The sequence below is a fragment of the Amphiura filiformis genome, chromosome 8 (genome assembly GCF_039555335.1).
Source record: "Amphiura filiformis chromosome 8, Afil_fr2py, whole genome shotgun sequence".
NCBI lineage: Eukaryota > Metazoa > Echinodermata > Ophiuroidea > Amphilepidida > Amphiuridae > Amphiura > Amphiura filiformis.
Genome location: NC_092635.1, coordinates 14648714 through 14674380, shown reverse-complemented (window position 1 = coordinate 14674380; position 25667 = coordinate 14648714). Strand labels below are relative to the sequence as shown.

Genomic DNA, 25667 nt, shown 5'->3' with positions numbered 1-25667 from the left:
TGCAAATTAAATACCCCTATTTTCCTGATTTCACTGTCAAATTTCAACATACTCATGGACAATGCAAATTAAATACCCCTATTTTACCAATTTCACGCCACTTGCTACTGGTAAAAAAGCAATACCTTTTCTGCACAATTTGGTAACTCTCATGGTTGTCAACTTTTGTATTGAGTCTGGGCCAGACAAAATTCTCCAAAAATGCCTAAAATTTTAAAACTACGTCAAGAAACCTGAGCATGAGTCTTTACACAACGTTATAAAATGTTCCGAAATTCCAGGTATTTTGGCAGAATTTTGCAAACTTTGTGGACAACTTCTTCCCCTATGACATGTGCCTTATAAATCAGTAAAAAATTAATCATGCTTAGTAATTAATATGATCACTACGGAAATGAGTCGTTTTTAAGTAGTTTTAATTTTGAAATTTTGAAAGCTGTAACATTGTAAAATTATAATTATTTTCTAATCATGTATTGTTATTTGTAATTAAAAATTTCGGCCCCTTTCAGATGTCACAAATTTCAGGGCCTCCTTTTTGACATGAAAATAATCAACTCCATAAAAAAGCATATAAACTCGTGGTCATTTTTTCAGGCCCCCACCCTTAGGAGGGTTAAAAATCTTTAGGTCCCCTTTTTGCATCAGGCCCCAACAAGTGTTTGTGAACAATCCCTACATGAAGTCTGATATTTTCATTTACAACTATTTTGTTAAAAAATGTTTCAAATTGTCCTATTTTCTGATTATAAAACCAAGTTAACAAATAGAAACTGTTTTCCAATTACAGTTTTTAAAAGTTATAATTTAAACAATTAATCATGCTTAGTGAATCATTTTAAACTGTTTTAATTTGGAAAGCTGTAACATTGTAAAATTATAATTATTTTCTAATCATATATTATCAGTTCTAACTAAATTTTTTTTCTTATCGCCACCCCTTCAAAATTCAAATCTATAGTAACATTAAGTGTAATATTTTAATTTAAGCCATAACATCTATTGTAATTACAATTATTTTGTTAAAAGATGTTTTAAATTGTCATATTTTGTGATTAAAACCAAGTTACAAAAAAAACATCTTCCTCGTCTTCCAATTACAATTTTTGGGCATACACACTCCAGCGTGTACACACCATACTAATATCACTTTTGACATTTAATGATGTTTAGCACAGCAGCAAAAGAAACCCCGCTGCGATTGGGAAACACCAAACATATTATCAAACGATCGCATCACGTGATCGCTTCAGTTGTGATCATGGCTTCCTTCGCGATAGACGTCCGGTCACAGCATTCCGATTTTCAAAACAACGAGTTTGTAAATATTCATTGTATTTTAGGAAAACAAGAGAGGATTAGGATTAAATTTAGCAACTTTCCTGGAGGCCGTGCCATTTGTCGCATGGCACACATTTCTTTCCCAGGAAAATCTTCCGAGAGAAGAGGGTGTTTAATCATCGAAACAAACGAACTGCAAGACGAGAGAGAAACTTTAAGAAATCCAAGATTTGTGTATGTGGAGAGCAGTTGCATGGCAGAGGTAAGCATATTTCATTCGTTTTGTTTTCAATGTCTGGTATATCATTTGAAGTATGATGTAATTTTTACTCCATTTCATTGAAAATCGCATAATATAGATAAATAAAGCCATAAATTTCGGTAACTTCAGTGTACGTGTGGACGCCGCAATGGTGCAGAATTCTGCAACCATGTCAGCATCGGCTCGTGGGCTTGTGGGTCGGCTCGATATCAAAAATGTTCCGATAAATTAGAATAATATAATAAGTTAGAAAAGGCTTGCACATCCCCATTTACGAATTTTATATTGTTGAATTTGTATTTTCACCGTATATCAATATAATATGATGATAAATAAAATAAAAATAGTAATTAAAAGAGGAGAGCGTGGCCTAGCGGTTAAGGCATAGGACTGTGAACCCAAGGGTCAAGGGTTCGAATCCCAGGTCCGGCTCTTTGTGTCCTTGAGCAAGACACTTCACTCTACTTGCTTAGTGCCGGAGGGCACTTTAAGCTGTCGGTCCCGATGTACATGCATATTTTCTCACATTAATGTAGTGTGCACGTTAAAAGAACGTCACAGGCTATTCGAAAAGAGCAGGGGATCATCCCGGTCATGTTGACTGTACTTCAAAATACACTCATCTACTCTAGGTTCCAGAGTAAAAAATAAGTACAGCTTGTCTGTACGCAGTGCGATAATACTCATACATATGAGGGAGGCACTTATAAGGAAGAAGAAGAAGAAGAAGAAGCTATCACTCGCATGTTGCAAATGTTGCCATGCATTTGTAGTGCATACTGCATCATGGCATGAGTGGCAAGGTACATTGGTGACCATGGTGACAAATACATTGCATTCAGTCAACCATAAGCTTAAAACGTTTTTCCAATATATTGATTTTCATGACAATTGACAATCACAAAGAGCATTGTTAGAAATTTGATCAAGTTTAATTGGCAGGGTTCGATTTTACTTGTGTCGTGGAGCAAAATGCTCCCCATTTTGGACAACCTGAGCACAATCGAACCCTGTTTAATAATTGGCCAGCTAAAATGTCATGGATCAGAAGCAGGCCATTTATATGTTTATTGTCTATTTTAGTTAGCCTTGCGTGCGGAAACCACTAGCATGACTATACTAAAATGCAGTAAACCTTTGACGAGCGCGTATTGTAAGGATACGTCGCGTATTTACTGCGTTGCACGCACTTGTTCTGATTGGCTGCAGAGGCGATCTGTTGTTGCCGAGTGGAAATTTATGAATGAACTGTGCGCCGTACGGCGTACGCATTGTTAGCGCCGAATTTGCAACATCACGGTAGTCGTGCTCGTCAAAGGTTTACTGCACTAGACTTTACAGTGACAATTAAGATACCAAAATCTGAATTTTGATGGATTTTTTGATCGTCCGCTGTTCATGGATCTAAATAGTTTCTAAAAATGGGTGCAGCGCCACAACAATTTTGTTTTGCAGTTTTACTTCTTTCTTTTACAAATCATGCATATTTTAATGATGGATTTGGTCTTTTTGTCTTTTGTGTGTTTAGTGGAGAGATGACAGATTGGCTGATAATGAAAGGTACTCATCCGTGTGCATCCTCAAGTGGCGTGTTGTGGGCCATGTACCAAGTTTAAGACCCAAGCAGGTGCGACTGCAGCTGACAGATCTTCCACTGGTTGTTGGTTCGAATGACTGTGATTGCACCAAGCCGGCCGTGATCGACGAAGATGAAAATGAAGATGACGATGGTGACAACGAAAATGAGGACGATGAGAGTGACTGCAGCGGAGATGATGACGAAGAAGATGTGAGTGAACAAGACGACGAGGAAGACGACGAAAGTGACAACGATGATGAAGTACGTCTAGTCCCAGAGACGATAAGACTTGTAGGGTCAAATTTTGAGCCACGATATCAGGTTGCTTTAGACAAAATAAGAGACAAAATGTCGCACCATGAGACAATTCACATTCAGGTTAAGAATGAACCAGAAAATCCGATGGACACGAATGCCCTCAAAGTAGAGGCAGAACTTTCTCCAGCCTGCTGGACTATAATTGGTTATGTGCCAAAGGCTAAAATCCCTAAGGTGACTAGCGCACTGAAATATGGTGAGCTTGTGAGTTGCAAGTTAAAAGGGCCACCATTTTTTCAGCTTCATCCAGTTCGCAGTGGATTAGCCGCAGTAGTAATTCTTCTAAAGAAGCATGCGTGGATGCATAATGACAACCGCAACACTTATAATAGTGACTTGTCATATATTTGAGACTATTTCTTTGTGTTAGTGTTCTTCGCAAGAGCGTTGTATACCTGGTAAATCTGCATTTTTGTCACTCAGGATAAGTATTAAGTATTTTTAAAGGACCGGCCACTATTTATTCCCTGGGAGTTAGGCAACAAAAAAAATAAAACCCTGTTCTACAGGCGTCTGGACCTTTCAAGTAGAGTTTGTCAATTGGGCTTTGCAAACGACCCCAACAATCACCAAAATATGTACATTTTGCTATTTTGGGAAATACCAAAAAATAAAATTGTTGCATAAATAAAATTTGGGACGGCATTCTTCTGTGCAGGAAAAATTTGTTTCCCCAATCTTGTAAAATCTCGGTCACCCGTAGAACAGGGTTTGTGTAAACACATGCATTTCATCATGTACTGAATGTATGTGTGGTTAATCTTTAAGGTTCAAGAAAGAAAGCTACGGTAATTTATTTTGAGTTATTTTGTGGCGAGTGATGATGCTATTCATTATTTAACACACATCAACCTTTTTGCATATGTTAACCAACAAAGCATTGAATTTGAAGGCAAGAAAATGATAGGTCAATATGTTAGGTCATCAAAGGAATTCTAAGTTGTAATTAAGATGGCAAAATAATGAATGATGAGTTCATGACATGGCATAAACAAAGGGTGACGCGGGTACACAACACGAAACCCGCAATCAAACTTTCAAGGACCTAATCTTGTGTTAAAAAATGTTCATACTATTTTTGTAAAATCTTATGTTGAGTTTCAAACTTTCAAAGCTCATTAGCCATGTCTCCATTTGGACAATCATGTTGAATAAAAAAAAATCAGGTTTTTTTAATGGGCAAAATTTAAATCTTGTTTGGGTTTATCAGTTCTTTATTCAAATAACAAGTGCTGCTGTAAGCTATTATATACCTAGGAATATGATTGAGTCATTGAAATAACCTTCAAGTTGATTTACCTCACAATTTTCACACAATTGGTTCAAGACTTTAGTGTTTACACAATCAGCATGGCAATATTGAAAAATTGAGTTAGCTTGAAATTCCCCTGGAAAAGGAACTTCCTGCTTATTTGTCTCGTAACCCGTACGAAACTCAGGGAGCTGATCCTGGTAGCGAAGGTTATTTGTGGAATGTCTAGGGTGTGCGCTCTTGAAGCAGCAAAGTCCCTGATTTGTTGTTTATGGAATGATGTGGGGCCGTAGTGGTCAACGACAACATGTAAAGTGTGCTGAGGCTTGTGGATCAACGTCTAGGTGTTGTGCCTGTGCGTAGCGCATTATAAATAACTGCACCTTTATGAAAAACCGATGATCAATTGAAAATTTTGACCTTTCGTTTTGAAGATATGGATTATTTTCCCCCAAAACACCAAAAAAATTAGGTCTTTTTGGGACAAAAATCCATATCTTCAATATGAAAGGTCAAAATTTTCAATTGATCGTCGGCTTTTCCTCCCAGCTACATACACTTTAAGAATATATCATTAGATTTTTCAAATTAACTTCCGAGGACTGTTATATATATATTCTTTGTATTCATAATGCAATTAGATATGCCTGATGTGCTCTCATGTCCCACTAAAAATACTCACATACAATGTAGTAAAGAACAACCAAATGACGCTGTTGAATGGAATAAACTTCTGTTATATTTTATTTGCATTTAAACAGCCAGGTTATTGTATGTTTATGTTATTGTAATTTTGATTATCAAAACATAAAATCTTAAACATAACATTATTGCATTTATAGTCTTCATGTGGTTACAAGAAGTCCAGTTTCAAAGTGTGGGTTGTCACAGGTTCAAATTTTTCATCTTGAAAAAACAATTCAAATTAAGAATAGATTGCACTATCTGGGGCGGATTGTTACATTATTGTAAGTATCATCACCAAATAGGTAAAGATCAGTACTATGGTTCGATGAGTATTTTGGTGAATAACTTCAGTTATTAGCAAAAAGGTAAAGGTATAAAACCTGTCACCCGGTTTCCTATGTAACGAGATATCATACATGTAGATAGCACAAACTATTCTTAATTTGAATTTTTTTTTTTTTTTTTCAAGATGAACAATTCAAGCATGTGAACTGAAGTCAGATCACAGAATTAAAATAAAATACACTTCCTTCATTCGTCTATAAAGAACTGAAAAACCTTTGCGTACATGTGCAATTTTCTTTGATAAATGTACACATTCCAATATAAGTGAAACAACAACTTTGTACATTTTGCAAGCCAATAGTCAACCTCTGGTCATTTTTTTCATCTGATAATTTATGACAATTAAATCATGATTAAATGGTCAACATTTTAAAATAAAACTATATAAAAGTAAACTAATTATCATTGTCTTTGTTGTTTTATTTTAGTGTGAGAATTAGTGTCGTTGTTGACATATCCGATCATCCACTTGTAATTTATGCATGCAATTCTTCTCTCACTTGTACAGGTAATCATTAGCAGTAAATTACTATGCAGCACTGCAGCCCAAGGTTTTTGGCATTTCTGAGTTATCCTTTTCAGCTTTTTATGTTGACATCTTCAAATTTCTGTTGACATGTTAGGACATTTGTTATGTTCACATGATGCATGCATGATGGATGACGGTAACAGCAGTAGTGAAAATGATGACATTACCATATTCGCATCCAAGGCGAAAAACACAAAGTGACTTTACCCCTAAATTCAGTCTCACAGCCACATTCAAAATACAGTGTAGCCTATCTGAATTCAAAATCAGCCATAACTTTAATTCAGAAGGTATATGATCAGGGCATAATATAACTGGTATCGCATCACATTTTGCTGCACAACCTAGCCAAATTGCTATGCAATCACACAAACATATGTCATTGCTATACATAATTATTGGTATACAAAATGAAACCTCACAATTTTGCTATGCAGTGTATTAGGGGAAGAGTCCTAAATAGGTAGAATATGGTAATGTCCTTTTTCCAGGGACCACTTATTTGAAGAAAAAAGGAAGAAAGTGGCTCCTGGTCCTTCAATTTGCTGCCAAACCAAAATTGTTAGCCTGTTGTTAATTACAATGCACTGTTTGTTTGTTTCTAGTACAGAAATCACGGTCTTGTGAAAATAAGACTAGACGTTACTTGTTATTTACAAATTCTTTTAGCACTTCTCTACAAGTTGAATGAATCCATCATCCACTTTGATCACTCATCTATACTTTTTTATACATAACCTCATTCAGTCATAAATAATGTTTAATGAATGTTTAAATTCTTTATAAATGTTGTCATTTCAGTTACCTCTGTTTTCAAGGAGATTTCATGATCATAGCATCCTCTTTCTAAGGCATATTTCACATACAAAAAAGAACTCCCAAAATTTCAGATGGAATTAAAATTGCACTTGCAAGTTCTACATGATTTCATTCTGTAAATAGAACATGCATACAAATTTGAAAATATTTCTACCTTAGAAGGCAATCGGCAAGAAATATTTTGCATGCAAACATGTAGTTGTATGTTTCCAGTGGTATAAGAGTGGGTATGAGGCTGTGGATCATGAAATGGCTCAAAATAATATTCATGTTTTCAATTTTTAAACAATTCATCATTCATGCCTAACCTGAATAACAATCATTCTTTTATGATGTTGAGAGTTGAGACAAAACATTTTGTGTCACCCAGCTGATGAAAGACTACTTTTCTGTAAAATTGTTGACAACATTTTACAGTAGGTTCCGGGCACAAAATGGTCTCGTTAATAACACAGAAGCAGGCTTTGCCGTTTGAGGAGAGCTAGGGCGATTGCTCCCCATCACTCCCTTCAATTAAAGATGCGCTTTTATTGCTCATCTACTTTTGGTGTAACCATGTAATAACCACACAGTACAGTAAAAATGCTCTCCTAGTGCTCCCCTGTAGCACTCAAGCAGATCTATTAAAAGCTCCCCTGCAAATTTCAAATGGCAAAGCCTGCAGAAGGGACCGAAACTGAGACACGGGAGAACCCTGGAGGCTATATATAGTAATGTCTATATCTCAGCACTACAATGAAAGTTCAGAACGTTGTTAAAACACAACACAGTCAATCAAGTAGCCACTCTGTGACTTTACTCCTAATCCAAGTCATCCATCCTCCCTGTTTCAGTCCTGGGGATTTTGTTCCTCTGTTAGTCTTGCTATATCAATATTGAGACTGAAATGAGTCTACTGTTGAATGAGTGATGATTTATAGACACCTCGCAACTTCAACATCATTTTGTCTGAACTATGAAAATGCTATGACATGCTCCAAATTCCATATTAAGAACGGTTTAATATAAGAATTTAACAAACTATTTATCAATAATTCAAAAGACACTAGACTCATTTCCCTTCATCAAGCAATTTAAAGTTAAAGAAAGTTTCCAGCAATCACAACATTATGCCCTTAAAGTTAGAAAAATAATTATCAAGCACAAATCATGTAACTCATGTGGGTTTTTTTTAAACAGCTGTGTCTCAACATGCAATATTCAAAATTCCTGGGGACCAAAATTGTCTGGGGCAATGACGTCCCAGCAATACAATGAAGGCTGGCGACAATTGAGCACAAATAACCATGATGCCATTGCCTTAGACAATATGATTTTGTTTCAAATAAAACCATGTGATTTGTGCTTGATCATTATTTTTCTCTAACATAAACTGAGCTCAAAAAGAAACTTATAATTTTTTACAACTTGTGAATCACAAGGTCATATCTTACAATACTGTCAATCAAAATGAACCAAAATTACACACAGGATTACCTTAATACTCTACTCAAAACACATGTCAGTAACCAAGCAGTTGTCCAACTGACACAACAGCAAAATGCACTGTCATGGGACAGCTTCCTGGACTTCCTTCACTTTCACAGTACAGCCCAACATTTGGCACCCAGGACAAAAATTCTGTGAGAATGCACACAAGATCCTTGCACAGATGATAAAACGGTGCTGCTTTCTGCTTTTCATACACTTTTTTCATGAAACAGGGCTGGGCTGTGAATGTGGTCCAAGAAGCTGTCCCATGTCAGTGCATTTTGCTGTTGTGTCAGCTGGATAACTGCTTGGTTACTGACATGTGTTAAGAGTAGAGTATTGAAGTAAATATGTGTGTAATTTTGGTTCAATTTGATGGACAGGATTTCAAGATATGACCTTGTGAAAAAGTTTCTTTTTGAGCTCAGTTTACTTTTGTATAAAGCATAATTTTGTGATTGCTGGAGACTTCCTTGATAGTTTAGTTTGGAGAATGGTACGTTACAAGTTAGGCTGAATACATTTTGTGTTAACACACAAAAACCTAACCTGTCTTTGTCCACCTTGGTTGAGTGTCATCGATTCACAAAACCCATATCATTCTTCACCATGGTGAGGTAGTGACTTCAGTATGCATTTGGACGCAGATTCAAATCAGGAGCATTCACTCACATCGCAGGCATAAACACACAGTGAAACAAGCCTCATATATTCAGCGGGTTTTCTGCCTCCGCAAGACAAAAAAGAGTATAAGGAGGCCTACTTAAATCTGGATCATCTGAGAACACTTAAAAATATGGTGCAAACGCAGGGGCACTTATCACTTCAAGAAACACTACGCCATGGAGTATACTGTGTGACCCCTTCATGGATTTGCATATATGGACAAACAATCACCGTCTTTAAATAGGCAATTGCTAGGGAAGGTAGAGGCTGGTCACCCTATCTACCACTGATTATATGAAATTTGTCAATTGTTTGTTGACCTCGAATTGGACTTGTTCTTCCATCTCCGTGGTTGGGGCTGCCACTTCCACCTCTGGCCGATGATTACGTTGTCTTATTGAAGTTGAATTGTGGGCTGGTAGTGACGACCTACCAGCAGTGATGACTGAGCTGTCTTCGCGAAATCTTCTGTGGAGTGTGCGCAGTCTGGAATCACCTTCACCGGGTTCATCAAATGATGGCATGTCATCTAGGGTGAATCGTTCGTTGAGTGTGTGGAAATAGAAAGGCAAATCGTCCACCATCTTGTATCCAAACTCCCTGTTAAAAAAAAATGGAAAATCAATTGCAAAAAATAACACTTGTTCAACATATTTCCACAAAACGCAAGCCCTGTAAGACTCGTATAAGAGCCATGCTATAATGCACGAAGCCTCTGTGCTTACGATGTGTGAAATAACAAAACTGTACAGCATGAAAAATTGAAATGTTTGTGTGCATAAAAATTTTGCGAGTTCATTCGATATGCAAAATTTTCATGCACACAAATATTTTTCTTCCTCTTGGCCTGGTACAAATTCACACAAAATTTTAATGCTGTAAAATGTCATGGTTGAAAGTATTACATTTATCAATATCAACATGCTTTTATTCTTATTGGTTATACCTTACACTTACATAACTTTTTTTTTCAATGCATGTGAAAACCAAAAATACTTTTCTAGGAATAAGGCTCGTCATAAGGCTTTTAAAAGCACACTAGGGCATCTCATTTTGAGATGACAGTGCAAATGCCAAATACTATGTAGTAATATATAAAATAATATGCAATAATCAACATGTTTTTCAATAAACAAATGAAAATGATGAAGCACTTGTAGAATACTTGAAAGTGTTTTACAAATAAAAACAAGGATTCATTGCCAATGGACCCCAATCTACTTACAGCACTAACTTTTGCCACCAGTACTTGAAGTCTTTCAGGGTCACATGCTTCCCCCCAGTCTTTGTATGGAGTAAGCTGAAAAACAGCTCCACATCGTCTGTGGTGCCTGCCCTAGGGTTTTCGCTATGGCCAATCGCCTCATTTTCAGACCGCCTCAGCTCCTGGCTGTCAATGTTGGTTGTAACACCGATTATAGTCTGGCGGCTAAATCCACAGAGTTTGTCTGCACGCCTGGAGAAAAAAGAAATGAAGAACGATTTGGTTATAATTTTACAACTTCAAGGAATCAAACTTTCAGCAAATGCAGAAATACTTAACATGATGGAAAATACAAATTAGTGGTATGTTTCTATGACAATTATCTTTTAGCAAGTCATTTGAATCGAACAATCACATCATTTGCCCAGTTCATGCAAGGAAATATAATATAAGATTTACCAAATGAAGAGCTTTGTTTCAAAACCCCTTCCACTTGCCCATTTTTAAGAATACATCAAAAAATCATCAAAAAATCATCAAAAAAATCACTGATATAATGGGGTTTGCAACAAAAGCAGTTTTGGGGGGATGCTTGGGTAGGATGAGCAATCTGTTAAAAACGGCTTTTGTTGAAAAACACCTGTCAGTGATTATTTTGATGATTTTTTGATGTGTTCTCAAAGTTGGGCAAGTGGATGTAAGGGGTTTTAAAACAAAGCTCTTCAAATACTGACCCACATTCCAAGGATGCCTCAGATAGGTGGTTTTTTAATTTTAACAAATAAACCACAATTTTGTCCAAAAAGCAATCAAGGAATAAGACCGAGATTAATACCTACTAGCGGGTACCCGCGCTTCGCGCGGGCCCCCGCTAGATGAGTAAATGGGAGCGGTTAGTAAACGGAAGCGGTTAGTATAATGATGGAAATGGTAATGGCAATTGGTATCGCTTTTAACAGCTCAATTATTACGCGGTTAGTGATGGTAGGCCTATCAGGCCTACCATTATTTGCCTCTACATTGCAAACGACTTCCTTAGCATAAAATCTGTTGCGTAGTTTTTGTATCAAACACCCTTTTTACTTATTTTTTCTTTGTCTTTCCCTTTTTTCTTTCAGTTTCTCTCTCTCTCTCTTTCCTGCGTTCCATTTGTCTTTCTTTTTCTTGCTTGTTCACTTTCTTTCTCTCTATCTCTATCTGTCTTCTTTCTTTCTTTCTTTCTTTCTTTCTGTATGTCTATTTTTTCTTTGTCTTTCCCTTTCTTTCTTTTCGTTTGTCTCTCCCTTTCTCTTTCTTACTTTCCCGATGTTTCTTTCTTTCTTTTCTTCTTTCTTTCTTTCTTTCTTTCTGTCTTTCTTTCCCTCTTTCTTTCCCTCTTTCCTTCCCCTTTTTACTTATTTTTTCTTTGTCTTTCCCTTTTTTCTTTCAGTTTCTCTCTCTTTCCTGCGTTCCATTTCTCTCTTTCTTTGTCTTGCTTGTTCACTATCTTTCTCTCTCTTCTTTCTTTCTTTCTTTCTTTCTTTCTTTCTTTCTTTCTTTCTTTCTTTCTTTCTGTCTGTCTTTTTTCTTTGTCTTTCCCTTTCTTTCTTTTCGTTTCTCTCTCCTTTCTCTTTCTTGCTCTCCCGTTGTTTCTCTTTCTTTCTTTCTTTCCATTTTTCTTCCCTCTCTCCTTCCCCTTTTTACTTATTTTTTCTTTCTTTTTCCCTTTTTTTTTTTTTTTTTCTCTCTCGCTTTCATGCGTTCCATTTCTCTCTTTCTTTTTCTTACTTGTTCACTTTCTTTCTCTCTCTCTTCTTTCTTTCTGTCTGTCTATTTTTTCTTTGTCTTTCCCTATCTTTCTTTGTTTCTCTCTCCCTATCTCTTTCTTGCTTTCCCGTTGTTTCTCTTTCTTTCCCTCTTTCTTTCCCTCTTTCCTGCCCTCATCCCTTCCCCTTTTCAAGGCTGGGCCCCGCTTAGATGAGTAAACAGGAGCGGTTAGTAAACGGTAGCAGTTAGCATAAACGATGGAAATGGTAATCATGGCAATTGGTATCGATTCAACAGCCATTAGTACGCGGTCAGTGATGTGGTACCATTTGTTGCCTCTATTTGGAAACGATTTCCTTTAGCATATATCTTTTGCGTAATTTTTGTACCAAACACCCTTTTGACTTTTGTCTTTCCTTTTTTCTTTCAGTTTCTCTCTCTATCTATTTTAAAGCTTTCCCGTTATTTCGTTCCATTTCTCTCTATTTCATTTTCTTGCTTGTTCGCTTTCTTTATTTCTTTCTTTCTTTTAAATTTGTTTCTGTTTCATCAAGTAGGCCTATAATAGCAACATTGGGTTTCAAGATATTCCCCCCATATTTTGATAAGGGCAATGGTCCATACAATCACCCCCAAGAAAGTTGACACCTGTAGGCCTATATACATGTGGGTTTCTGACAATATCAACCTCATATTTGGCCAAACTAAAAAGTGCCCATTTTTGCGGTCTTCGTGCGAATTTGTTCCACTTTTGCATCATACAAAATACCATCTTCATTATGGCCATAAATTATTATTAAATTATGGCCATCCCCCATGCCATGTCAAGAGAAATCTACGCCATTGTTAATGTTGCCAAAAGATGCCGGATTCACTATTAATATGCCTACTTCAAGAAATGTTTTCATCCCACCCCTAATGTCAAAAAGAAATCTACGCCACGGATATTTAGCGGTTGCGGTTTTATACCATGCTATAATCTGCTAATAATGTCCCACACTCCCCATCGAAATTCATCACAACATGACAAACGAATAAACTCAAATTACTTTCCAATACCGTATATATGCCTAGGCCTACCTTGAATTTAAAATCTTCGGAAAGTCATCACAAAAGAAGTTTCCGAAAGTCATAATTTGCATAAACGAATGCAGTTGATTTATTATTATAGCCGTTGCGGTTCCCATGCCGCATAATGCCCACTCTCCGTCGAAAGTCACCACGAACGGATAAACTAATATCACTTTCAAAATTATTAGATCACTTGGACCATTTATTTTCAAAATACGTAACTTAAAACCACCTTTGTCTCAGCCATTAATTTGTTAGTTCCGTCTAAGAGATGTGATATTTTCCGTCTTAGATGAAACTGGAAGTTTTGTTACCATTAGCGCGTCGGAAGTTGCCACGACCTGTGCGTAATCCAGCGTATAGCAACGCAGCAACGGACCGTAAATAAGCGGGCCACCATTGGTTGATCTACAGAATAAATCCAAATAATTATTTGTATTTATTAATTTATCTATCTATCTATGCATTTACCATTCATCTGGAAATGCTAGAACTTATTTATTTATCTATTCATTAATTTATAATTTATCTATAATCTCCGAGATGATACCGATGAATCGATCAGTTCCTCTTCAAAGTATCGATTATCGGCAAGTTCCTCTTTAATAGTATAGATTAGTCCTATACATTTCCGCTATATAGAACTTATGAATTTCACATCCTTTCTCTCAAGTTTTCATTGAACACAGAATCATACTTACACATTAATGTCAATAGATGTGTAGTCTGGAGCATCAGGATCATACCATGGCATCCACTGCTTCATGATGTATGTCTTCATTGCCTGGTTTGCTTTGCTTCGTTGTTCTTGATTAATTCCACGGCCATCTGAAGCCTCGTGCCATGCAGCTATAGTGCCGACATACTCTGCTTCCGCTGTGTAACCATTTCTGTCCATAAAGTCCGCAACAGCAAAGGAGAGTAATTTTTCTGCATCTGGAACGGATTGTTTTCTTACTCCCTTTAATGCTGTTTCTGTTAGGTCTGTTAAGTCAGACTCATGGGCTTCTTTAAACCGCCTGGTGTCTATAACAGGAAATTGCCCATCCCTTGTGTGAGATGCAATTCTTTTGACTAAGTGGTTGTGGTCTTCCCTGGCATGTATAATCAGACCAGTTATAGGGTCAATTTCTGGGACATACAACCACTTGGTAAAATCTACTCCTTGGAGTTGGAATCTGAAGAGTTCCCTTCTGAACCGGTAGGTGGCCACGATTGACTTTAGCTTCTCCGTCAATGTTTCTGGGGCATCTAGCCGCCATGGCTGGGGTTTGTATCCGGTTGGTACCATTCCCTCCCTAATCACGGTAAGAGCATCACTGAGCAATACACCGTCTTGTAATAGCTGATCAAACTGATTGATGATGCTATCAGGGACTGCATCAGGTCTGGTGACGACTGGGGACCCATCAGCAGTTTCTGTTGACATGAAAGAAAATAAACAAATATAAGGGCCCTGTGTAAATGTACATGGGTCTAGAAAACATTTGGTCACTATATTAATCATGCAAAAACACAATAACACGTTTGAGCAGACTTAGCACTATGAGCTTAAAATGTTTTTTCTTCTTAAAACCTGACTGTGAGCAATATAAACATGTATAATACACAGGATCATGACCTGCCATACCACAATGGTGTACACTCATGCACCAAACTCTCTCAATACAAAGTTTATCTCATGTGCACACACTTAATGCACCCATCAATTGCAACCCCGGCCCTGGGTACCTAAGGATGTCTCGGGACTTGACATCATGCAACCCAGGATTTGACTCCAAATTTGGACTCTTGGCGGGTGAGAAAGTGCATGGTTGGAGTGGGGGTGTCTGTGTTTGCCACCGAAAATTTTGCAGCAAATTCAAGTTAAACTTACCGCTAGTTTTCACTAGCATCTCTAGTAGTTGAGGCTTCTTGAGGTTGGCAACACTTTTCCGTGCATTTTGGATGACCTGGTACAAGTGGAGAGGTCTGGTCTGTCCTTGAGTTCTTAATGTATTGAACTCTCCATCTGTGACAACACCTGTGATTAAAGAACAGAAACAGAAATGGAATACATATGTAACCTGCCACCACCGAATGTGTGTAAAGCCACAAGTTGGTAGTTACTGCTGCATTGGTGGTCTGTTTCCTTCATAAATGGCCCAGATGCCCGGCAAACAGAGCCTTCAACTCAGTCAGCCTGGATGTCTCGGAACTACCAACTTATGCTCATTTCATTGTGGGATTTACTGCAATTTGATTGATTTTAATTGTACGCTGTGACATCAATATTTAATCAATTGCTACAAATGAGGTGTCAAAATGTGCAGAAATAAATTCTGCTTTCAACACATTTTACAAATTTGTAATACAATCATCCGCTTTTGAATAATTGTCATTATTTAAGGGGGGTCAGTTACTTTTTTGAGATGTTTATAATATTTTTGTTATTTCCCCAAAGCCCTACTACCCCTAGCTTGAAGAAAGTGTTTGCAATGTGTTTATAATTATAACAAGAACTTCCCTTCATGTTTTTGCTTCACAACAATATCAGAAGCAAAGTAAGAAAGCAAATAAGAAAAATAAAAATATATTTGAAAATCTCCAAAAATTGGTGAGGGCGGGGACGATATACATATTATTTATGTTACATGGTCAAATCAAATGATCGCATCTCAACACAAGTTTGTACAGGGAAATGAAATTTGATTAAAGAAAAAGGCTCTCTGATATTAAATACTACTACTTACCAACACATTTAAGGTTTCGGTTAACCATTGCTCTCTTGGCCTCAGCGACAATCCTGTAGATGTCATCGGCTGTCAAATTGTGATACGGAATGTATTGTATTGGGACTGAATATGGCTTCTTTCTTCTTTGCTCGTCTGAAACCATAACTATCAATATATGGGATGCTGCTTTCCTTTTCTTCTTGAACAGGTCTCTCAAGTAATTCTTCAAGTCGCTGATGTGGCCCTGATGGATTGTTTTGATGGCTGCTGGCTGCTTGGATGATGCAGTTATGTATGTGCTTAGAAGCTTCTCTACCCTTTCCAATAAATTGGTCAGTTCCAAAATATGCCAATTCATTTCTTTTCTCTTCTTGTTGCTTGCTTTATTTATTGAGTTACTGTATTCTTTTGAGGCTTCTTGCATCAACTTTCTCAACAAGGCCCTGTCCTTTTCCAGTTCAGATACTAGTACATCGCAGAGTTCTGAATTGGGTGATGCTGTCAATAGTTTACACGTTTCGTTACGTGCTACATATTCTTCTTTTAACTTCTTCAGCTCCTCATCTCTCTTGTCTACATCCCCATTCCATTCTCCTAGTTTATTTGGATCGGGTTTGGTTTCCTGCAAAGCAGCTTTGATATCAGTTCCGTCCAACTTCAGCCAAAAGCGCCCATCTGGCTGTATCTGTTCCAGTTTGTCCAGTATTTTGACCTGTGAAATGATAGGAAATAAGGACATGCATTTACAATAAAACAAGTTTAATAATATTAAGACAAAAGGATTTTTGTTTTCAATTATGTTTCAGCAATAGCTTCATCATGACTCAGTTTTGAGCCCCATCATCCAAATTAGAGTGACAACATACAAATGATACAAGTTCAGAGCACAGGTTGAGAGTGTAATGTTTCTACCAAACATGCCAATTTTTTCCATGTTTGGGCGGACCCCTCTCACTGGTTATAGAGCTGCTTTAAATGCAATAATGAATTTGAAATTCATACAAACATTTTACAATACCTGAATTTCAGTGGTGGTGGTTGCATCATATCTCTTATTAAGGTCCTCTGTTATTGTTGAATGACACAGGGATGCCACATTAACTCTGGCCTACAAAATCAGAGAAAAATATCATTAATTAATTAATTAATTAATTCAACAAAATGTTTTCAATCATTTACCCTGTTGCAATTGTTAGTCTCCACACACATTGTTCCAATATACAGATACTTGTATACAAAATTACAAAAATTAGGTTTGTTCATATCACCAAGGTTGATGAGTTCCTACCAGACTCATGCCAATGGCATTTGATTCCAACTACATTACCTGTTGAATTTTCCATGCCTTTGGGAACAAATAACATCTGATTCATATCCACCTTATTATTTTATTTGAATTATTATTGTTCAAACAAAGAACTTCATTCAGTGTGTGTGGATGTCCATGTTCATGAGGGTGCTTAAGTGAGAGAGAGAGATAGAGGACGGATGTGTGCATGGGGTGTGTATGATCACATATGTCTGGGTGTCCATGAAGGTGATTAAGTGAGAGAGATTGAGAGTGAATGCATGTGTATGTGCACCAAAGAGATTAGATGTAAACAAAGATTGGGTTGCCCCATGTGTAATGCTTTAGTCTGGAGCTAAAACTTGTAATGACAAAGGTTCTTATTTTGGGCATAACACACACAGAACCTAAATAACCACACACTTTTAATCAAATTTTGCTACATGCATAGCAAAATAATTTGGAGGCACACTTTTTTTGCCCGCTATGAGCAAACCAACAGATAATAAAAAACAACAAATAACAGCTTTACACTTACTTTCAAAGGGTTTTTCTTGTCAGCTTGGTTACATCCGCTCCAACAGGGTCCCCTAAACAGCTGATTATATCGCTTGCCAAATTCAATCTCCATCATTATCTGCCATTCTCTGAAGTCATATGGTACGCTTAACTGGAAATCAAGTTAATACATTTGACAGTTAGTGTGACATACTAATGCACCTCCTTTAACAAAATTATGAACAAATGCAATAGAACCAAATTAGTTTGATCTTTTGATCGACTATCGATGCCTGGTCAATCCTTATTACTTATGAAATTATTTATTGACTATTGTTAATTGTGATTACATATGAATCCGTGATATTGATATTGATAATGATATTGACCTATACAAATTTACCAGTAATTCTTATTAATTAGTTGCTAGTCTGTTAATTACAAGCATCGAAGCAGCATTAATGGTCGATCCAAAGACCAAACAAATTTGGTTCTGGTGCCTTAGGGTTGCATGACTACATTGTCAATAGTAGAGTTGCGACAACTGACAGTCCTTACTTTCAACTAGGACTTGGTGAATGTAAACTAATGAGGAGTACATTGCTGTATTGTGTCAAGAAAATACATTAGAAGATACTGTTTACGATTAAATCAAATAAACCTTGTAACCTTACCCACATTTATTTGGGCATGAAGGTGACCTCAAGTTTTTACTCAAATTTTGACCTATAATAATCGTCAATGGTTGAATAGTTGTGACTTTTTGGTTCCTACTAACTAGTCAACTACAAAAACTTTTAGAAGTGAAGTCGTGCAACCCTACAAACCATGGTGTTAGATGTGTTACTGGTGACATACAAAATTACAATTGCATAACAAATGAACTTAATATGACTTGGTCATAAAAACATGTACATGTCAAAAATGTCAGCAGCAAAGATTTGTGTGCTTCCCTACTTGTTCCTCTCAGATTGGAAATATTAACAATTTTTAGCCCAATGAAATACATGTAGGTACCATAATATGCACTTGCACACAGGTGTGATCCAATTGACCTACTTAAAAATGTATAAAGAGTTATAATGCAGACAATTATCAATAATACATACATTTAAAAAATGAAGAATAAAATGGATAATGAAGCATTTATTTGTAGGTACCTTTTACTTACATTCTAAGGTACTTTAATACACCATAAATTCCAGCTATGCATAAAATCTATGACTGTATGCATATTTCTGAATGTGTTAGTAAACATTAAAATGATAAGGCAACGAGAAAAAAACCCCTGTTCTAGGGGCGGACTGTCCTTTCAAGTGTGGTTGGGCCGTTTTTTTCCCCTGAAATTGTTGAAATTCGGGTCAGCATTAATTTGTACAGAAGAAATTTGTTTCCCAATTTTGGTAAAATCTCAGGCATGTAGAACATTTTTTTGTTGTTGCCTAAAAGACTAATTTCAAGAAATCGAAATACAGTATCCCAGCAAACAAAAAATGTTTTTACAATATGCTATAAACAGGTTTTAGTTCTGTTCAAAATGTTTAAATAGCATTTCAATGTCGGGTTCATGAAATGTTTATGTTTAATATTTTATATCAAAAAGTTTTAGAACAACTTTTTTTATTCACAATTGTTTGGGAATGCTATCAAAATGTTCTCTTTACATTTTGTGTTTGCTGGGATGACATGGGCACAGATATGGCATGCATGGACTCTTACAAAGTGTTCATAAATATTATTACAACATTAATAACATTAAATTATTTTTTCATGGATACATGCAACTTGTTAGAATTTTGAAACCACACATCCATACATGTAACATCATTCAACACTTTATTTACCAATCTATAACACAAAACATACACAAATTCATGCAAAAAATTTGAGTGCAATCGCAGAGTTCAGTAAATCATTGACATTAAGCAATGGGGACGGATATAACCTTAACAAGAAGCTGAACATCTGCAGATGCACTTGAATCTGCTGTTAACTTTTAGGTGGTTAATAGGAGTTAAACCATCAAATGATATGACCATTTAAAGTATTTAAAAATGGTACCTGGGCCTGATTTGTACATGAAAAGAACTCTATCTGGTGTTGTATCAATCCAAAGGGCATACGGTGAAATGGCAACAAAGGCTCCTGGGAACCGGGTCTGTCACTTCCTAAACATTGCATATTTGTACATGAGGTTGGGTTTCTGTTCTTTTTTCAATCTCTCCATAGCTTTGGCGGACAGGGATGCATAGTTTGTTATAAAATTTATGCCCTTAGTTTGTGCCAACTTGTCGTATAAATGATCTGTTAATGTGGTCAGTGCTGGTGGATCAAGAGTGTCTGCATCGGCCATGATCGTGGAAAGTTTGTCTTCAGCATTAATGCTGGGTGCAGGGGTGCTGGACGTGGATGCACTGGATGCTGAAGCGGCAGTTATCAACTTTCTACCACGCGCCCTTAAAGTTGGTGTATCTACTGGGAGCATTGGAGGGTTGGAAGCTGAAGGGGGCGTTGCTGGCCCAGACATGTATGTGTCTATTGAAATTCCATAAGCCTTTTCTGCAGCATCTATGCCTCCGTCTGCTGCAGGGAATAGTTCACTCAAATGCCGACTAACACGGGCTTGGATGGAACTTTCTGCATGGAAAAATTACATCACACCATGCATATCACATTTTTTGCATTTCATTAACACAAAAAGTAATGATAATAAGAATAAGAGATTGAAATTCTGGTTTCACAACATTTACATGTAGTAGGACTTCAATATGAACTGCAAAATTTGAATAAATATTTGATGCCAAAATTGATTCTACAATCATGCAATAAGTTCAGTATGCATAATTCAATATATAAAAAGAACTATATATCACCAATGTGCTTTACTACATTCAGAAAACTTCTTACATGTATAAAGAGTCTGAAAAAGAGTGCAATCAGTCAAAAAGTGGCATAGCTACGTGGGTACATCAATCAAAGTTAGCTTTTTGAAAAATCATATTAAAAGCTGGCTGATACGCCTAATCAGGCTTGTTGCTCCCGCAATCGAATGAAACATCACTGATTACCGTTCATCATTACAGGTCATCTAACCATTATGTTGAAAGGCAAACTGGGCATAACACTGATAAAAGCATGGTCATATTAAAAATACCATCAAAGTCTCACCTGTTCGAATGATTCCTGTCTGTTGGTAGATATGCTTGGCCGCCTCCTTCCAATAATCATGCTCGCTCTTCATGTGAGGCCATGCAGCTTTTGACGTAGTCCTATCCCACAGAGCATTGGGCAATGCAACAAATTCCACAAGTGCCGTCATTACTGGCTTGTCCCATCCGCTTCTTTTTTTCGGTGTTGGCTTACGCTTTGCTGGTGATGAACTGGGTGCTAATCTCTTCCTTGCCCCTCTGACAAGCCTTCGAGCAAATTTCTGTTGAATTAAATTTTAAGAAAATGAAACATTCTCAGTTTAAAAGAAAACAACATACCGGTACTATAAAGAAAACAACACAGCTAGAGCCAACAGGTGTAAAATGACAAAATAACAAAATTGACAGAAATAAGTATGGGTTAATTAAACAAAGAGTTACCCAGGGAAGAGTGAAAATTTATTAACCATACAAAGGTTTGATGAAGTATTAAACTTACAATACATTCTGAATTATTTTACCAAATCATTATATTGCCATCAGAAAAGAGATTTAACTCACCTGTACTGGTGATGGTTTATGTGATTTACTTGTGATAGGACTTGCGGCAGGACTTGTGAGAGGTCTTTTTCTTGGTGTTTGAGGAGTAGAGGTAATGGGATCAGGAGCAGAACCGGATGCATGTGAATCTTCAAGCTTCTGACAACCAATATTCCCACCTGCATCATCATCAGAGCTGTCACTGTCCATTTTAATCGAAAGACCTGACCTGTTGTGATATATGTAACAGAAGCTAATTATCATGGCATATTAACTGTCACAAGTTTTACAACAGTTACACATGTACATATTGATGCATTTTATGATTGGGATGCTTCCATGATCAGCATCAATTTGGTAAACAAGCATTTTGAAGTCTTTATCAATTACATTTTTTGTACAAAAAAGAAAAAAAAGCCAGCATTGCCACCTTTAAGCAAAAAATATATGCAAATTAGCTTGTTACCATAAAGTAAAGGTACAGACATGGCAAAGTTGTCTTGCAGTAAAGGCATAAAATTAACTAAAAACGTCACGGTTCTCAATCGGGATGCCTCCACCCAGATGACCCCAAAATGACCTTGCATTGACCCCTTGGTGACCCCAGATGACCCTGAAATGACCTTCCAAAAATTTGGCTCTAAAAAAAAGCCCATGAGACAATTTGTAGTAATTTGACCTCAGATGACCCCTTGTTGACCCCAAAATGACCTTCCAAAAATTTGGTTCAAAATGTTGACTGTACCCACCAAGTTTCATGCCCATACGACAGCTTTTGTAATTTGACCTCAGATTGACCCTTTCACCTCAGTATATGACCTTGAACCCCACCAAAAAAACGTACAGAGTTTTTGACCATGACCAACCTATCCTGAAAATCTGAAGTCAATTCGCCCATCAATGCCCGAGATACAGCATCCGGGCGGACGGAAGCTTGGACATTGCAAAAACAGAATGTTTTGTTGGGGACAAAAAATAATTAGTGCCGTTTAGCACCGGTCCATGCCGGCTACCGCCGGTAGGCGCCAACCGACGTGGCTATTAACGCTGAGTATGTTGCTATTGTATTTCGGTCGGCTAATTTTACTATCCAATTAATTTTCTTGTTTTTGTTTTTTACTCTTTTTATGATGAAGAAATAATTTGTTAGGGAAAAAATAAATTTTTTGTTAGTGCCGGTCGGTGCTGGCGCCGGTATATGCCGGCCACCCCTTGCCGGCGCCAACCGGCCGGCATGGCTATAACCCTGGATGTTATTTATTCTGTTAATGTAAATGTTGAAATTTGGATGAAAGTGATTTCAATGAGTTAACTGTATCTTTTGAGTAAAATTTGCCGATTTTGAACAGTTTAAAATTTAGTTGAATCTGAGCTAAGCTTCCATTGTTTTACATGCAGGGCTGTCAACTCTCACGCATTGGCCGTGAGTCTCACGCATTGGGTCACTTTCTCACGGTCTCACGCCAAGGTAGTAAATCTCACGCAAAAAGCTGGAAAATGAGTAAAATCTCATGCATCGTCATGAATAATTTGTTGCTGCTACCCCCCCGCTTTTCACATTCCCGAGCACTGTCGCTCAAATATTCATGGTACAAAAGGAACATTGCATGGAGTCGGCAAATCAGTGAATTCGACTTGATTAGAAATCCAAATTTCAACATTTGAAACCAAATGTCAACATTAACTGAATAATTATGCTGCCCAACCAAAATATGATAGCAAAGACCTCTATCATTCATAGAATGTGTATCTTTCGTGTGCAAATTTGAAGCTAGAGTTCTCGAGTAAACACAGGGCTGCCAACTACCTACCTGCTACTTTTTAGATGCTGGCGGCTGGAGCACCATGGTGAAAAAATAGATTGTACTGAATTTTGAGTCATCAAACAATATTTGATTTTCCATCCTGGTAAACACTGGACAATATTTCACGCCATGCAATTCTGAAAATTTGACAGCCCTGAGCCCTGGTTGAATGATGTCCAGTAAATTGATCTATGTCTCCATCTTCAATCAAGATTATTTAAATCTTAAAAGCTCACTGCTCATGTAAGGTCCTAATGAACTGTGCACATACCACAGAATTACAGGAGAACCGGGGGTATTCGAAACTTAGTCGACGGTGCATGGAGACAAACAAAAACAATTCATGCAATCGATGCGGACTCCTTTCATTATGAAATGTCAGTGGTGTAGCATGGATCATCACATTGGGGGGGAAGGGACCGACCGAGTTGGGGGGGGGCACGGCTCTGATTAGAGGGAGGCACAAGCCCCTATGACAATGATGACGCTACGCCACTGTGAAGCGTGTCAAATTATCCTTTAACGTAGTATGCCATGTCGCGCGGCTTGCATAACAACGAATGCCTTAAGAGCCTGAGGGAAACCGAATACCCCAATTTTTGCTCCATGCCATGCCTGCATCAAGATGGCGATCGAGTCAGGTTCTATAATCTCTAATTCTGTGGCACAGACCGAGCATGCCAAATTAATTTGCTAAGTTTTACTCTTTCCAAAATGGAGATAAACAATGGTTGGCTTGTTTTAAGTTTCACATTTGGGTTGAGTAAAAACAGCCACACAATTGTCTCAACTTGACATTGAACGTGGACATTCGATTAGAAGACAATTTAAACACAAAACGGAAGGACAAAACTGATTTCCGAAGTAAAAATCGGCACATGCTCATTCATGAAATAACTACCATCATGACCATATTTAGCGTCAATAATCCTTCCTTTTTCTCACTTTCTGGTCACCAAAAAGCAATTTCGTAAAAAACAATATCTTGCTCGCCAAATACAGCTTCCAATATTAAAAAACAACAATGAAATCATAGAAAATATATGCTTTTACTTACGAAAAAATCTCTGCTCCGGACTCCACGGACAATGTGACAGGACAATGTTTACTTTCCAACGTGACCTTTGACACGAGTTCTCTGATAAATGACGTCATACGAAATACTGCGCATGCGCAAAAACTGAATTTCCCGAATTTGGCTGGTAAATATTGATCTTTTTTGTCATTCAATTGTAAGAAAAAGAAAGAACCGCATACGGTAAGGTACCAAGGACGCTTTCATTATAGGTTTAGGGGGTTATTTATGTGGATGGGAATCTAAGCGGCCTAAATTTGAGCGAGTAATAGGAAGTTAAAACGGGCGAACTTTTGTGTGCATTTTCTATGGCACTCGCAATTCCACGCTCCACCCTGCAGTGCGTAATGGGATAGTATCGTTTGCTGCTGTGGATGTTTAGTATGAGATGAAACTTTCGGCACAATTTTTGTAGTCTGAAACGACACAAGTGATATACGCTGGCGAAATTACGTAATTAATCAGATTAATTACCATAGCAATATGGGGTGTACACAGATTTGGGGTCAAAGGTCATTTAAGGGGTCACTTCAGGTATAAAACGAAAAACCTTCAAAAATGTTTATTTGCTAAGTAAAACATAGCACAGTAACGGTATCTTCACATAATTATGATCTGCAGTCACCCAATGTATATGTGCTATTTTTTTATTTGGGGTCAAAGCTCATTAAGGGGTCACTTCCGGTATAAAAAGAAATACCTTTAAAATGCATCTTCTTCCACAGATTATGTAGGACAGTGACGCCACTTGCACACATGCATTATTATTACTCAGTGTCTATGGGGTGTACACAGATTTGGGGTCAAAGGTCATTAAGGGGTCACTTCCGGTATAAAACGAAAAACCTTCAAAATTTGTTATTTGCTAAGAAAAACATAGGACAGTAACGGTATGTTCACACATGAATTGTGGTTACCCAATTCATATGTGGTATTTTTTTATTGGCGGTCTAATGTCATTAAGGGGTCACTTCCGGTATAAAACGAAATACCTTTAAAATGCATCTTCTGCCACAAGTAACATGGCAAAGTGATGCCACGTGCACACATGCGTTGACATTAGCCAATGTCTTTGGGCGTTTGCATATATTTTGGGGTCAAACGTCATTAAGGGGTCACAACACGGCTGTGTTCGTGGTCTTAGACCACGGCCAAGTCTAGTTACACAGCCGTGACGTTAGTCACGGCTGTGTCTTTTTTCTTACAGGTTCTTTCTTCTTTCTTCTTTCTTCTGCCGACCACTACATTTGCTCTAGCACTTACATGCTTACACCGATTTTGACCTAACTTGGTCACAACCATCATTGACCATGCCCCTACATGTCATATGAAACTCGTGGGGTCAAATGTCACGCAGAGGTCATAGGGG

The 25667-nt window shown here is 37.4% G+C and overlaps 2 protein-coding genes across 2 annotated transcripts; one reads left to right on the top strand and one right to left on the bottom strand.

Annotated features, from left to right (window-relative positions):
* Nucleotides 1-1227: 1227 nt before the first annotated feature.
* On the top strand, nucleotides 1228-6123 carry LOC140158670 (uncharacterized). Its single transcript, XM_072181847.1, has 2 exons — nucleotides 1228-1543; nucleotides 3072-6123. The coding sequence occupies exons 1-2, from the start codon at nucleotides 1262-1264 to the stop codon at nucleotides 3789-3791; spliced, it is 1002 nt and encodes a 333-aa protein (XP_072037948.1). The 5' UTR covers nucleotides 1228-1261; the 3' UTR covers nucleotides 3792-6123.
* On the bottom strand, nucleotides 6029-24643 carry LOC140158669 (uncharacterized). Its single transcript, XM_072181846.1, has 10 exons — nucleotides 24281-24643; nucleotides 21440-21647; nucleotides 20898-21159; nucleotides 17770-17901; nucleotides 16962-17051; nucleotides 15962-16655; nucleotides 15106-15252; nucleotides 13931-14648; nucleotides 10434-10664; nucleotides 6029-9808 (listed from the first exon to the last, which is right to left on the bottom strand). Exons 3-10 carry the CDS (start codon nucleotides 20955-20957, stop codon nucleotides 9499-9501), a joined length of 2382 nt encoding a protein of 793 aa, XP_072037947.1. The 5' UTR covers nucleotides 20958-21159; nucleotides 21440-21647; nucleotides 24281-24643; the 3' UTR covers nucleotides 6029-9498.
* Nucleotides 24644-25667: the final 1024 nt, after the last annotated feature.

What these genes read in the sequence shown, in the direction of transcription:
- LOC140158669 (XM_072181846.1), bottom strand. Translation starts at nt 20,957, where the DNA reads ATGATTATTGGAAGGAGGCGGCCAAGCATATCTACCAACAGACAGGAA. An exon ending in ACAAGAAAAACCCTTTGAAA is followed by an intron (nt 17,052 to 17,769) that starts GTAAGTGTAAAG and finishes CTGATTTTGTAG; the next exon opens with GCCAGAGTTAATGTGGCATC. An exon ending in CCGAAACCTTAAATGTGTTG is followed by an intron (nt 15,253 to 15,961) that starts GTAAGTAGTAGT and finishes CTTTAATCACAG; the next exon opens with GTGTTGTCACAGATGGAGAG.
- LOC140158670 (XM_072181847.1), top strand. Translation starts at nt 1,262, where the DNA reads ATGGCTTCCTTCGCGATAGACGTCCGGTCACAGCATTCCGATTTTCAA. An exon ending in AGAGCAGTTGCATGGCAGAG is followed by an intron (nt 1,544 to 3,071) that starts GTAAGCATATTT and finishes TTGTGTGTTTAG; the next exon opens with TGGAGAGATGACAGATTGGC.